General features: G+C 36.8%; 1 protein-coding gene across 1 annotated transcript; it reads left to right on the top strand.

The window, feature by feature from the left end:
* Positions 1–200: 200 nt before the first annotated feature.
* Positions 201–14815, top strand: LOC121856527 (epidermal retinol dehydrogenase 2-like). The gene is made up of 6 exons (XM_042352123.1): positions 201–350; positions 1011–1121; positions 1922–2083; positions 2452–2534; positions 3787–3903; positions 10212–14815. The coding sequence occupies exons 1-6, from the start codon at positions 216–218 to the stop codon at positions 10363–10365; spliced, it is 762 nt and encodes a 253-aa protein (XP_042208057.1). The 5' UTR covers positions 201–215; the 3' UTR covers positions 10366–14815.
* Positions 14816–15063: the final 248 nt, after the last annotated feature.

The following is a 15063-nucleotide window of genomic DNA, read 5'->3' on the forward strand; positions in this document are numbered from 1 at the left end:
TCTATTGGCATTACCACAAAAAGTCTTTCAAAACTCCTGCAACACAAACAACACGTGCACTTGTGTGGTTTGCGCTCTTTGGTGTTAAAATTAAAGAACACCACTGCCGTATTTTATTTTGCTGAACTTCTTGTGTTTTTATAACCCTTTTCATGTTATGCCAAGATTTTTATTCACAAGTGAGTTATGTTGGGCAGTATAAAGTGACTGTTGTTATGTGTGCAGGTAACGAGGAAACTGCTAAGCTGGTGGTGGCAGCTGGTGGGGAGGGCCACGCCTACTCTGTTGATCTTTGTGACCGTCATGCCATCTATGCCACTGCTACCAAGGTCAAACAGGAAGTAGGCAAGGTTAGTACCAACATATTACAAATCTTATTTACTTATTCTTACTTGCTATTAAAAACTTTTTAACTTCACACATACCTAGAGCTGGCGGACGTCCGCCCCACAAGGGGTCACAGCTCAAGGTTGAAGAAGCCTCAAGTCCAGAAAACTGTGAGGGCAATTTTTTTTTCGGAGTGAGAATTGTGAACTCTTGGAACAATCTGCCGGAGAGCATCGTGACGGCACTGAGTGTGAGCTCATTCAAGGCCAGACTTGTCCAACACTGGAGCAGGTTCAGATATATTTTCAGCCTTCTGGCTGCCAAGCTCTTTCAATAAACCGTTAATTATTATTATTATTATTATTAGATATATTCAGGAGCCAGTGCCTGCCCATTATCTGCCAACATTGTGCATCAGAGATAGGACCGACCGCCCAAGCGGCTAACGAGCCGATCAGTGGCGAAGAGGATAAAAGTAAAAAAGTAAAAGTATGAGGATTATGTAAACAAAATATTAAACAAGTCTTACATGTTGAAAAAGCTGACAAATTGAACCTTGTCTAATTCACAATTATTAGAGAAGGTGATGATGGTAAGAGTAGATTGTAGAATAATGTGTGTGTTGTGTGATAGAATATAAGTTCGTATTGAGCAATAAAGATAATTTTTTTATGGTACTTTAGGTGGACATCCTGGTGAACAACGCAGGCATAGTGACGGGCAGAAACTTCATAGACGCGCCAGACCACCTCATACAGAAGACATTTGACGTCAACATCATGAGCCACTTCTGGGTATGTTATTTCTGTGGACCACATACAGGTACTCACTTTGTTAGTACTCATCATTTACCCACTTGCTGTATCATCTGATTGTGAAAATTTTGCTTCTTTACTAGTATGCCGGATGGTGATGGTAGTTCATACAAGGGAACCTCGAAAAAATTGTACTTTATAAATATTTGAATATTATCATAAACTCCAGATTTACACAATTAAATCTCAGGTATCGAAGGAAATAATAAAAAAGAAACACTTCCCTTGTGGGTGCCTCATTTTGAATGTGATACTTGGGACAATATCATTAAGCTTGTCTAAAAATTCCAATGGGTCTCTGTTTCTAGGCCAAAGACAAAGAACATCATCTACATATCTATACCATGGAGGAATAAAGTCCACTATATTGGGTAGTAATCTAGACTCAAGTTCACGTCACCCCCCTTCTCTTAAGCTCCTCTACGTGTGTGTTGGTGTGGGGATTAGTGGATGACATCATTATGACCTGACCTCATGTTTTTAAGGTCACCCTGTATATTTAAGCCTCTCTCTGCATGTAATCCTGTTGCCTCTGCAGATGTCTTGAATAAAGACGAAAGCTAAGGTGCTCCGTTGTTTCCCTTTTCCCGTGTGATTTTATCAAGATTTATCTTATCCACGTTTTCATTGTGGATCTACATGATATATATATATATATATATATATATATATATATATATATATATATATATATATATATATATATATATATATATATATATATATATATATATATATATATATATATATATATATATATATATATTTATTTATTTCAGACAACAAAGGCCTTCCTTGGAGATATGTTGGCCTCAAACCGTGGTCATGTTGTAACTGTTGCATCTTTGGCTGGTTTGGGTGGAGTCAACAAATTAGCAGACTACTGTGCATCAAAATTTGCTGCTGTTGGATTTGATGAAAGTCTTCGTATTGAGCTTCAGGTGAATCTAAAAAATTTAACCATTGGTGTTTGAGGTCCCCCTAGCTCTGCTGAATAAAATCGTCTGGCATTAGCCAAATAAAATGTTTAAAAGTGCTGTCCCTACAGTGAAGGGTTTAAAATAGTATTGATGTAGAGATAGTCTTGTAGTTTTACATAATTAAATATTAAATTTGTGATTGATACTCTCCTGTTTATTTAAATGTATCTACAGTACAGTATATACCTATTTATTTAAATGCACCTATAGTATATACAAGTCCTGATTTTACCATACTGTACTTTGTATTACAGATTAATTTGGTTAAGTCAGATGTATAAATGATCACATAAATGCATTACCCGTAACACATTATTGTGGATTACCAGGTTGAAGGTTACACTGGAGTCAAGACCACAGCTGTATGTCCCTACTACATCAGTACTGGCATGTTTGATGGAGTGAAGTCAAAGTAGGTGCTAATTAAGTTAGTGGTTCACACTCAGAGTTATTAAAGATATACCATATTTACTTTTATTTTTGATATGTGTTTTATGAAATTGGAAAAATCCCTCTGCCTCTCCTTGGCCTTGTACTTTTTTATCCTCTTCACCACTGATCGGCTCGTTAGCCGCTTAGGTAATCGGTCACGTCTCTGTTACACACTGTTGGCAAGTACTGGGCATGCACCAGCTCCTGAATGTACCTGAACCTGCTCCAGTGTTGGTCAAGTCTGGTCTTGAAAGAGCTCACACTCGGTGCCATCACAACACTTTCTGGTAGATTGTTCCAAGAGTACACAACTCTCACTCCGAAAAAGTTTGCCCTTACAGTTTTCTGGACCTGTGGCTTCTTCAATCTTGAGCTATGACCCCTTGTGGGGCGAGCGGCCCTCCAGCTTCAAGTAAGGACACTCTACTGAGTACTGTAGTGCCCCTTGAGAGGCTTGGACACCTCAATTAGGTCGCCCCTTGCCCTTCTGTAGAATAAGCTAGGCAAGTTCAGGTGCTCCAATCTCTCAGGGTAGTTGAGTTGCCGAAGTGCAGGCACCAGTCTGGTGGCCTTCGTTTGAACATTTTCAACCAACTGACAGTCCCTAGCATATCTCAGGGACCAGACGGGGTGACAGTACTCCAGATGGGGAAGCACTTCACTCTTGAAGATTGTTACGAGGGACAGGCCATCTAGATATCTGAACAACCTTATATGACCCAATAATTTATTTGCTTGATTTACCTTCTTCTCGCAATGGCCCGAGAACTTCAGCTCATTGTCAACATACACACCTAGGTCCTTCTCACATTATCTCAAATAGTGCAGTTTCTTCATCCCGTTGGGACATATGATACGCCTCCTTACCGTTGGTACGTCCCAGGTGCATCCTTTTACACTTCATGACATTGAATCTCAGCAGCTATTTCTTTGACTATTCTTGGAGCTCACAGAGATCCTTTTGCAACTGTTCTTTAATTACTTTCTCTATTCTTTCAAGCAATTTCATACTCTGCATTTTTTGTTTCAGGCTTTCACTCTCAAGTGGTATTGTATTACATCAGATTTGTGGACAGCTGATAGATACAAATTCTAATTTTAGTTGTGTATGATAATCAGATGTTATTTGTATCAGGTTATAATTGCTCTAGTATGAAAAAAACCAGGTAATTTTTGTACCTGTAAAAGAATAAACTGCTGAGTTGCCTTTAATGTATTTGCACAACCAACAGAGTGATCCCAATCCTCAAGCCTGAATATGTGGCCTCCGAAATTGTTGATGGTATCCTGCTAAACACCCCCATTGTGGTGCTGCCGCCTTTCTGCAAATACCTGGTCCTGCTTAAATAGTATGTACATTCCAGTGGTTTTGTGCACTTTATACGATACTTTCACATTTACAACACACTCTTTTCTTTTTTCTCCACTTTACAAACACTGTTCAAACTATTATTCCCTATAGACCTGTACATCTATTTATACTATTTCTTTACCCCTTGTCATCGCACTTACTGATCAGGTTGTCCTTTTCCCCTTCATCATAAAAAACACTTGTCCTGTTTTATCTTACCTTTTCCCCTTGGTAATTGCACCAGTTTTCCCACTGACCTGCTCGTACCAGCCTTTTTAGTGAGGAAACATTTGCTGCAGGGGTATATACCGTAAACTGTATTTAATGGTAAATTTACACGAGGCACCTTTTAGTTTGGCTGTCTTCACTCAGTTGGTAAGTAAATATATTATCAAACGTGAGATGTTTACCTGTGCGTCATACTCTCTCCAGCCATATCCCAAATGTGACCTTTGCAGGCACCTGATGCACATTCTCAAATGGCTTTGTAATACTTTTATGTAGAGAATGTCATTTAATTTTTATTTCATACCAATATAATTTAATTTATTCAGTCCATGTACTTGTAGTATTTACCTAGGTAGCTTCATACCCCTTTATTTCCCCTGACCAGATAAGTGGGGGTATAGTACTGTACTGTATATAGTCATCACACTGGTAAAATGTCCATCAACACAACCATGTCTAAACAATAAATTCAAATTTACTTTGGATGCATAAAGAAGGGCTTGAACAATTCCACAGAAAAAGAACAAGTACTGTACAACAAAATGTAATATGAACTTACACACCAGATCCACAAACTGAACTGAATTACTACTCACTCATTATTGCCAGTTATACAGTATTTTCCCTTTAGCCCACCTCACAACCACTGTCTCTTACAAACAATATAAGGGGATGCGGGGCAAGTGCTGGGTGAGATGTTTTTTACGCATAATTAAAAAAAAAAAAGTACATCATGTCAAGAGAAAATGATTTGTATAAATTTCCAAACAACAGAAGACTAGATGTATTTCTATGTACAATATTCTAAATTTACTTTTTCATCATTTCTTTTGCAACATATGCCATGAGACAGTGGTGTTGGTTGCATGCAGGAAACATCAGATGGTTCTCCATGTAACCAGTCATGTATGCTGTGCACAAGGTGGTGGTTGTGCATGATGCATATATCAACAGATAGGCTGCTTCTAATATCATAGTGATGGACTAGTAGGCTTGATGTTTACACCAGTATTAGACTATTTTATCTCATTTTGAGCTTGGAGAAAAAAAAATAACCTGATGCTCCCTGAAATGGTAAATAGTTTTTACTTCAAATCTGTAGTTTTGAAATTAGTTTTCACATTACAGGTATATAATTGCATGGTAAGAGATGAAGGACAGTACAAACATAGAAAACTTTCTTTGAAGTCTTGGAAGAAACGGTGAAAAATACGGGGTGTACTCGCAAGCCTACTACAGTATGTTCCATGGATTCATATGGCTAATGTTTGCTTGGGTGAAGGTTGCAGCACTAACTTATCTTTCCAGCTGCCTGCCCCAGAAGGCCTATGTACTTCTGGGGAGAGTAACTGGAATTACCTGTGCCTTGGATGAGCTTGTAGGACACAAGAACTTCAACTAAATATTCACAGGTCTTCAGTTGCAGGTTTGTAATTGCTGATAGGACTTACTATTGAAGGTTAGAACATTTTTATAGTACAGTTATCTGAAGAGTTTACTAGATCTCAGTATAATGCATCATGACAAACATTATACAGTAATAGGCTATAAAATAGATGGTGGGTTTTCAGTAGCTAGAAGTTTTATTCCAGCATGACAACCCTATTTTTGTGTGGAGGAATGGGGAAATTTTTTTTTAGGTTTATCAAAATTTTTGCTCATCTTAATATTGTCAGCGTTGCTTATTTGATAAACATTTAAACCATGGATTTAATAGTGACATTACAGTGGTGGGAGCAGAATAACCGGTATCTTATTGGATTTTAGAGCTACCTGTGCTGTATATGCAGCCACCAGGGAGAACACTACCTCTAAATGCTCTTTCTGTAACTTCGAGGAAAGGTGCATTACTTAATTTAATGGCAGGTTACATTATTCATGTGAACATAGCTGGATCATGAAAAAACATGTGTTGTCTAATGGTAGACCCTGCTGTCATATGGCATCACAAAAATTGTGACCAAGTTCCAGGTTGCTGATCTTTCTGATCCATTTACACACAATTGCAGGGTCTCATTTGTTTCTCGTACTGTTGACAACACCACATACAGTATATATATATATATATTGTTTCTCACCTTCGATGTTTTTCATTTTTGTATTCTTCATGGTTTTTATTGGTATTATTATTATCATCATCATCAGTGTTGTTGTTATTATTGTCATTATCATTTTATTATTTTTTTCAATTTTGTATTTATTACAAATTTTATTTACTATGAATTATTATTATTATTATTATTATTATTATTATTATTATTATTATTATTATTATTATTATTATTATTATTATTATAATTAATAATAATAATTAATAATAATAATAATACAATACAATACACACAATACACAATAATAATAATAATAACAATAATAATAATAATAATAATAATAATAACCAGTGAGGACAGGAGGCAAGCGCTGTACTCCACTCAGTTCAGTTTGGTTTCTCTCTACTGACCTGCTTGGTACAGTGCATGCTTACTTTTATCCTCTTCACCACTGATCGGCTCCTTAGCCGCTTGGGCAATCGGTCACGTCTCTGTTACGCACTGTTGGCAAGTGCTGGGCATGCACTGGCTCCTGAATGTACCTGAACCTGCTGCAGTGCTTGTTAAGTCTAGTCTTGAAAGAGCTCACACTCGGTGCTGTTACAACACTCACTGGCAGATTGTTCTAAGAGTTCACAACTTTCACTTCAAAAAAGTTACCCCTCACAGTTTTCTGGGCTTGTGACTTCTTCAACTTTGAGCTGTGACCCCCTGTGGGGCGAGCATCCACCTGCTTCAGGTAAGGACACTCAACTGAGTAGTGCCATTTGAGATGCTTATACACCTCAATTAGGTCTCCCCTTGCTCGTCTGTAGTATAAGCTAGGCAAGTTCAGGTGCTCCAATCTCTCAGGGAAGCTGAGGTGCCGAAGGGCAGGCACCAGTCTGGCGGCCCTCCTTTGGACATTTTCAATCAACTGACAGTCCCTAGCATATCTCGGGGACCAGACGAGGTGACAGTGCTCCAGATGGGGAAGTGCTTCACTCTTGAAGACCCAATAATTTATTTGCTTGATTTACCTTCTTCTCGCAATGGCCCGAGAACTTCAGCTCATTGTCAACATACACACCAAGGTCCTTTTCACATTCAGTCTCAATTAATGCAATTTCTTTGTCCCGTTGGGACATATTATACGACTCCTTACCGTTGGTATGCCCCAGGTGCATCCTCTTACGCTTCGTGACATTGAGTCTTAGAATCCATTTCTTCGACCATTCTTGAAGCTCACAGAGATCCTTCTGCAACTCTTCACAGTCTGCTTGGTTCTTAATTTCCCGAAATAACTTGGCATCATCCGCAAACATTTGTATGGAGGGGGGGGGGGGTCATTAGACTGATCTAAGAATTGCATCTGGATTCACCTTTTCAATTAAATACAGTATAATATAGTACAGCTACACACAGTACTGTTTTACCTTCACCCAAGACGATGAAGGTAAAACAGTACTGTGTAGCTGTAGCTGTATTTTAATTGATGAAGGTAGTAGTGTATGAATTGAGAGCTTGTAAGTGGATTGTATTGTATAAGTTATTACAGTAAATACAGTGTAAAGGAACACCCCGGGTAATGAACGAGTTAAGGAGTGAAGGACCAGTTCTGAAGGCAGTTGTTCCTACTCCACTAAGCTAATTCCTCACAGCTTCAATGTACAATAATTATGGGGAGTTAGGTTCTGGACCACCTCACAAAACCCCAATTTTTTCCAAAGATGTCACCTGTAATAAAAATAATATGAAGATTATAGATGTTTAAGGGAATTAATGGTTATTATACCCTTTAGAAACTCACTATAAGTGTTGCAATTACCATCTCCCGGTGAGTGTTAGCCTATGTAAACAGTCGGTCACCCTTTCTTCAACTCGCAGCTAGTTCACTATGTAAGCATCCAGGTACAGTACAAAACATAGATGTATTGTATTATATTGGTAAGTGAGAATATTTACTGGTATTCAAACATTCTTTTTCTTCATTGATATTTTTTTCCATTATAAGAAGATTAGATATTGTTTGTAAATCCAAGGAGTACAGGGTATTTGTATACTGCCAGTTATGTTCTGGGAAGCTTGTTTGTGACATCAGAGTGTCGTAGCCTGAAAGTTCTTTAACCGGGGTGTTCCTCTATCTAAGTTACTAGTAATTGCATGAATGTACTATAAATTAATGGACATGTTACTATTAATTGCATGCTTTTATAATTAGATTTATGATCCAAAGGTTTTGTAGATAGCTCATGATATAGACATTGTCTCAGTATAGAACCACAGTGGCAGTGCTACAGTGTAGGGTCCATTGATTTCCATGGGAAAAGGTTGGCAATAGATATGGATATTGCCATTCAAGGCCAAAAAGACAGAAGGGCATTTAGTTAGTCACCCTGTCTGTCTGACCATTTCTGATTTCCAATGCTCATAAAAAATGGCAGTTCAGGAGCAGTTGTATGCAGGGTTTTAACACAGATCTGTAGCTGGTTCCATCCCAAGAGGTCATGTTAAAATTTACCTGTACAGTACAGTACTGTATTTTATTACTGTACTCGTATGATTTTTCAGTATAACTCATGGATAGGGCAGTGGGACCTCTGAGAGCCATTTTTCAGAAGATGATCTATATTCACATCCTTTGTATCATCCATAAGTTGGTTAAGTTTAAAACCTTGTGTGTTATGTCCTTTTCTGAGATTGAGACATAAAAATTTAGATAAAAGTGCATTCAGTATACTGTACCTTTCTATGTACTGTATCTTGTACCTGTATATGTATACTGTACAATATATACTCTTCATTCATGTACTGTATAGAAATTACAAAGCATTTTAGGGAAGTGCTCTCATTTTAATCGCCCAAAAGCTGCTGTAGAATATATTTCAAGAAATGCTATTGTTAAGATCTTTGAACTTACTCAACTTGGGTGCACACTTTGAGTACATAATCCTAAATAGAGATGTTGCAGTTTCATTTGACTATATTGAAGAAATGTTAATTTCTTCAATATTAAAAATGGTAACTGGTTGGGAAGGATACAGGAGTATAAGGTTGGTAAACCATATCATAACTTTTGTAGCTACATTGGATATACCATCTGCTAGATCAGTTTTATTCTCCTCCCATGATTTTTCTGATTTCTATATTATGGGCTGTCCATAAGCTTATAGCTCATCAATGGGAGATTGTCCCCAGATCCCTATTTGTTTTGAATGCAGACAAGCAGATAAATTATCTTTCCATCCTCCAAGAAGTGTGTAACAGTAACGATTGGAACCCTTCTGCTGCTATTTCTGGTCCATTATTAACTGTGGTTGTTGCCGATGGAAAATGGTTTATAAGGGTGATCGTGGAAAAGCCTTTCAGTCTTTCTGGCCCTGAATGGGAACATCCAAATCAGCTGCCAACCTTCTTTCCTCCAGAAATTGATGGACTTCATTATGTATAACTACATTGTACTATTGCCAATGTGCTCACAATATGACTTGGTGCCTTTTTTAATGTTAAGACAATGTGTATTGTGGACTATCTCCTCGCCTTAAAAAAAAAGATCCTTGTTTGTTAGAAATTGAATTTGGAATTTGCCAAAAGCTTTATTAATCATCATCTACACCAGGGGTCACCAAACTACGGCCCGCGACGTCAGTTCATCAGGCCCGCCGACGGTACTTGAATTTGCTTGATAAAACGTATGGAACACGAGACGTTGTGATACAATTTAAATTTAAATATTATGCGGCCCGCGCTCGTCATTCTTTCAGTTATCCGGCCCACTGTGAAAAAAGTTTGGTGACCCCTGATCTACACCATTGTATATACTTATAGTTTTGACAAATTCATTGTTCATATATTCCTGTCATTCTTTCATATAAGTATTGTTCATTTCTCATGTTTATGGAAAACACTGTTTTAACTGTCTCTCTGGATGAATGAGAGTGAGATGGTGTAATTGTTTGTATCAATAGAGAACTGTTTCAGTGAGTGGACACATTCTTTACAACATGAATTTTCTTGTGACATTGCATTACTGTATCTTTTTCCCCAGCCTTCTTCCAGCAAAAGGTTCTTACCAACTGTACAAAGCATGTGGGGGTCACCTCACAATGGACGACTTCCGCGGCCGTACAGTGGAGGATGGCCCTTGCAAAATGAATGGTGCTCAAGAGAAACGGGTGACTGGTAAAAGAATCATTCCTTAGAGGGATAAGTGTTTGGTTTTTAACTGTACTGTGTATATACTGTATTGGGGTGATGCATATATATATATATATTTTTTTTTTAGAACTAGAGATTGTTTAATGAGTCTCAAGTGATGTAGTGATTTATTGATGACGTTCCCTGTAATTAGCTGAGCTGTCATGTTGCCATTACCAAACACAGAACTCTTAAAGTGTACTATAGATTAATGCAACTTGCATCTCAGTGTTATTTGTCTTATGCTGTAATTGTTAAGAATTTTCCTTTGAACTAATATTAATGTAAGCAATCAATATTTGGGACAGTAAAAAATATTATAACCACAAGGTACAGGTTACAATAACTGGCCTCTTCTTACAGTACCATATGCAGATAGAGTACAAACAGGCCAACAGGAATAAGCATACAGAGAAGGCAGTGACGGAGTTTAGTCGTGAAGTAGTACAGTGGAATAACGAATTTACCGGAAATGGCAAATTTATGGAATCGGAGTGAGTGACTGTGAAATTTGAATTTGGCACCTTGTAGTTTAAAAATTGGTGAGTACAGTATGCATGAAATTCAATACAACATTGAATTGTTATTGTAAGGTAAAAATAAGGAAATTTTTACAGTGAAAATAATTTTACTTGCCGGTAAGTATTTCACAATACTTTTTAGGAGTTGGTCATGTTTGGTTTGATCCACTGTCAAATTTTGACAATGGTATTTTCTTCCACTCATAACACCACCACATCCCGCCTCTTGCTTTTAAGGTATTTTTACAATACGTACAGTAAACGTAATTTTACATTTAGGTGATCTTTGAGTACTTTAGGCTTGATGTTTGGTTTGATCTGCTGTTGTAACACCACAAATACTGTACAGTATAAACAATTTCAGCAGTGACATTCGTTCACCCACTAACACTACTGATTCTCACCACATACAGATCTTGCTGGTTTATTTGTGTTTATATTCTATAGGAGAGTGTACAGTACAGTAATTTTGCATTGTTTTTATGTACAGTACAGTACAGCACGGTATACAACTTTATTATTGTACTCAGACTATTTTTTATTGTTTATGTATAATGTATGCAAATAAATTATTTTAATTAAACCATTATATGTACTGTACATATTTGTTAATGAAGGAAAAATGAAGGTCTACATGTTTATTTTGCAAGGTTATTTATATTTTTGTGTACAGTATTTCACTTGAATCCTAAGGGTACACAACACAGTACAGTACAGTGCAGTACTGCTTTTAAGAAAAATTCTTTAATGCAGAATCAATTCGGTTCCAATCCACTTTATAAAAAGAGATCTTAATGTACAATACAGTATATAATATATGTATATGTGTGAAAATTAGGTGTCCAAACTCACTGAATTGTTTCTCTTTCAGTTCTTGTTTATTCTCAGTACTGTACTGTACATGTGATATGTGCGAGTACATCTGTACAGTATATAGAAATTTTTTAGGAATGATTTTTTGTTATATGAATAATAGTACATATGTACAATATATGGGCTTTACTCTGTTACCAGAATCATTACAACATAAACATTTTGTTTATGGTACTAAAATGACTTTTATGGTTGACTCCTCCACTAAACAACTTATGTTTGTCTCCAGCATCCTGAGGTTTTTACCTGAATTAATCCTTAAACAAACAAGAGTTAACCTTTAAATATGAGAGACTAAGACTGACTTATGACATGGTTATGAGCGAGTTGAAATAAGGTAATTGATTAAAAAAAGAAACTAAAAGTTAGGCTTGAGTAAAGATGAAGGACTCGTGTGCATAGGAGAGAAATACAGAGTTATGTGGAGCCATCATGCAGGCAGTTTTAGTAGTGACTGTGCACCATCCATCTGAACAGGGAAGAAGTTTGTTGAATCCTGATAGATATTTATTGGACCTGAACATGATTAGGGTATTGTATATGAAGTACCCTGCACTTGTATTATGGTCCAACTTTTGTGAGATATTTGTATTTTACAGAATAATTAGCTGATTTGGTTATTTCTAAAATCTTGATGGAATTATATTTTAGCTTATGAACAAAATACAATAAGATTATACTGGACTTATTTTATGGACGACTCAAAAAGAGAATTGCTTTGACAAAACATGACAAAGAGTAAAAGATTAGTTAGAGAAATACTGTACACTTAGCATATATTTTTATCTTTTATTCATTCAGCCACCACTGCTCAAATACTCTACTTCCACAAATGTTATTAAAATGTGACTGAAAGATTTGGCAAATGTATCGGCATGACAGCTTGTGGTTTTTTCTCATTGTGTAAATATCAAGTACTTTTGTAACAAAGGAGGATACTGGTGTGTGCAATTCCAGTTTAAGTATCACTGTGAGGAAGGTGTCATTGTTATAAACTTGTACTGTAGTATTTTTGAAAGTTTTTAATGATGACACCAACCATAAGAGACTGGATACCTTTCCTCATATTAGTGTGAGCCTTAGTAGTGTTGTATTAGTAGACACAACTTTTCCATCACCATGTTTCTTCGGTACATTATCACAATGCATCTTTCCTATACAGCAGGGGTGGCCAACCTTTTGTGTGATGTAATCTACTTTTTCCACAGTTACCCTGATGCGATCTACCAGCCTAATATTCACCCATTGCCATAAAATACGCAGATTCGTAGAGAGAGAGAGAGAGAGAGAGAGAGTAAACAAATAATATTTTTCAATAATTGTTATGATATATTGTTAACATGACAAATTCATAAACTTACTTTACTAATGAGATTATTAGCACTGCATGTTGTCTGCCATCTTTGTGTAATTAGGACTGTAGGTGGTGACTGCTAGCCTCAAGCAAGCATCCAGGTGTTCATCTGACATTGTTAATCGGTATTTGGATTTGATGTGTTTCATGTGTGAAAATGTTGATTCACAAAGGTAGGTTGATCCAAAAAATGCTGTGAGGTACATGGCACATTTTCTGACATTGGGATATTTTTCTTCACTGAGAAGATTCCAGAAACTTCCTCCTGTTGCCATGGATTTGATCTGAATATCATTTTTAAGCTTGAGAAGCTCATTTTCGACTTCAGATATGTCCATGTTAAATACTGATGCCATTCTAGATGCAATATCTTTAACATTTGTGATTTTACCAAATGGAAAACACACATATTTTGCAACAGGTTGCTGTATCTTGAAACCGTCAGTCAAAATATGAGGCAAGGTTTTGTACCTGTTCAATATATCGAGCACTGTCAAACAGGTCATAGTCTTTTCCTTGGTTTTCTAGTTCAGACATCATATTTCTGAAGCTTCGTAGTTGATGTTGATGCAGCTGCGAAGACACTAGTTTTAGTTTCTGCTTGAAAGCAGCCACAGGACTAATGTCAACTATAGTTTTATCTTTTCCTTGCAGATCTAAGTTTAATTTATTCAGCATAGCAGTCATGTCAACTAAAAAAGCTAAATCTAACAGCCACACTTCGTTGTGATCAAAAGGCCAATCTTTTGAGGCCAAAAAAGAAGTTAGGAAACCTATCATCACTCCTGCACAGGGCAAAGAACCCATTGATTCGGCCAACCAATGCAGGTGCCCCATCAGCATTTTTAGATATGAGCAACTGGCAATTGTGAACTATTAACAAAATCACTGAAAGTCTGAAATAAGTCTTCATCCCGAGTTTTTCCTTTTAATGGTAGAATTTTCGGCAGTTCCTCTTTGGTACTCATGTCTTTAAACACCATTCTAATGAAAATACATAACTGTGATGTATCGACCACATTAGTAGACTCCTCAAATTGTAATGAAAAGAACACACACTCATGTCTGTCTTTATTCAGTTGTTCACCCAAATCCTCAGCCACGAATTCACAGCGCCTAATGACAGTGTTTCTTGATAACTGAACATCCTTAATAGAAGACAGTATTTCAGACTTATTTTTGAAAATTTCAAACAACGAATATGCTGCTTCTAAAAAGGCCTCTTTGAATATTTCTCCATCTTGAAATGTTTTTTTTTTTATACTTAGTAAGCACTTGACTCACCCTGAATGATGCAATGGTTGCTACCCTTGATTTTGAGCTCGCGTCTGTAAAAAGAGTTTGTTGTGCAGTAAGCCATGATTTCAGTTCATGAACTTTCCTCTTTAGTAGCTCACTTTTGAGGGAAATCATTATCATTCTTCTTGTGAAAACTTTTGAAATGCTTTTCAGGATTTTCTTTCTTAGCTAGAGCTGGAGACGCATGGCAGAGCAAGCACAGACACTTCAAATTATTCATGGTAAAAAATTAGTCTTCTTCCCATTCATTGTGAAAATGGTAAATTTGGGTATTTTTAGTACTTGGTCCAGAACTCATTTTTGGTTCCGTTGATGGCCAATAACCTATATTTGGAAAAGATTAAGTCGTACTTCAATACAAGAATTACTTTTTTCCGTGACTTTTTCGACATGAATGTGAGAATTACTAACATAACAGAGTAACGTTCTTAACTTCTTTTTTTTATAAGCAATTGTCATCGGCGAGTGTGGACACTTCTGTCTACTCTAGGGTTGCGGCGAGAACTGTCGCTAAGCTAAAAAGTCAGTAATTCTTGTAATCACCCAAGACTTTTCCATAACAAGAGGCAGCACCTCACACTTCCAAGTATTGCAGATGACTGAAAATCACTGCATTGTTGGTGACAAGTGTGTAGGTTCGCTGGGCAAGGTTGCCA

This window comes from Homarus americanus, unplaced genomic scaffold, assembly GCF_018991925.1.
Source record: "Homarus americanus isolate GMGI-L3 unplaced genomic scaffold, GMGI_Hamer_2.0 scaffold14667, whole genome shotgun sequence".
Taxonomy (NCBI): domain Eukaryota; kingdom Metazoa; phylum Arthropoda; class Malacostraca; order Decapoda; family Nephropidae; genus Homarus; species Homarus americanus.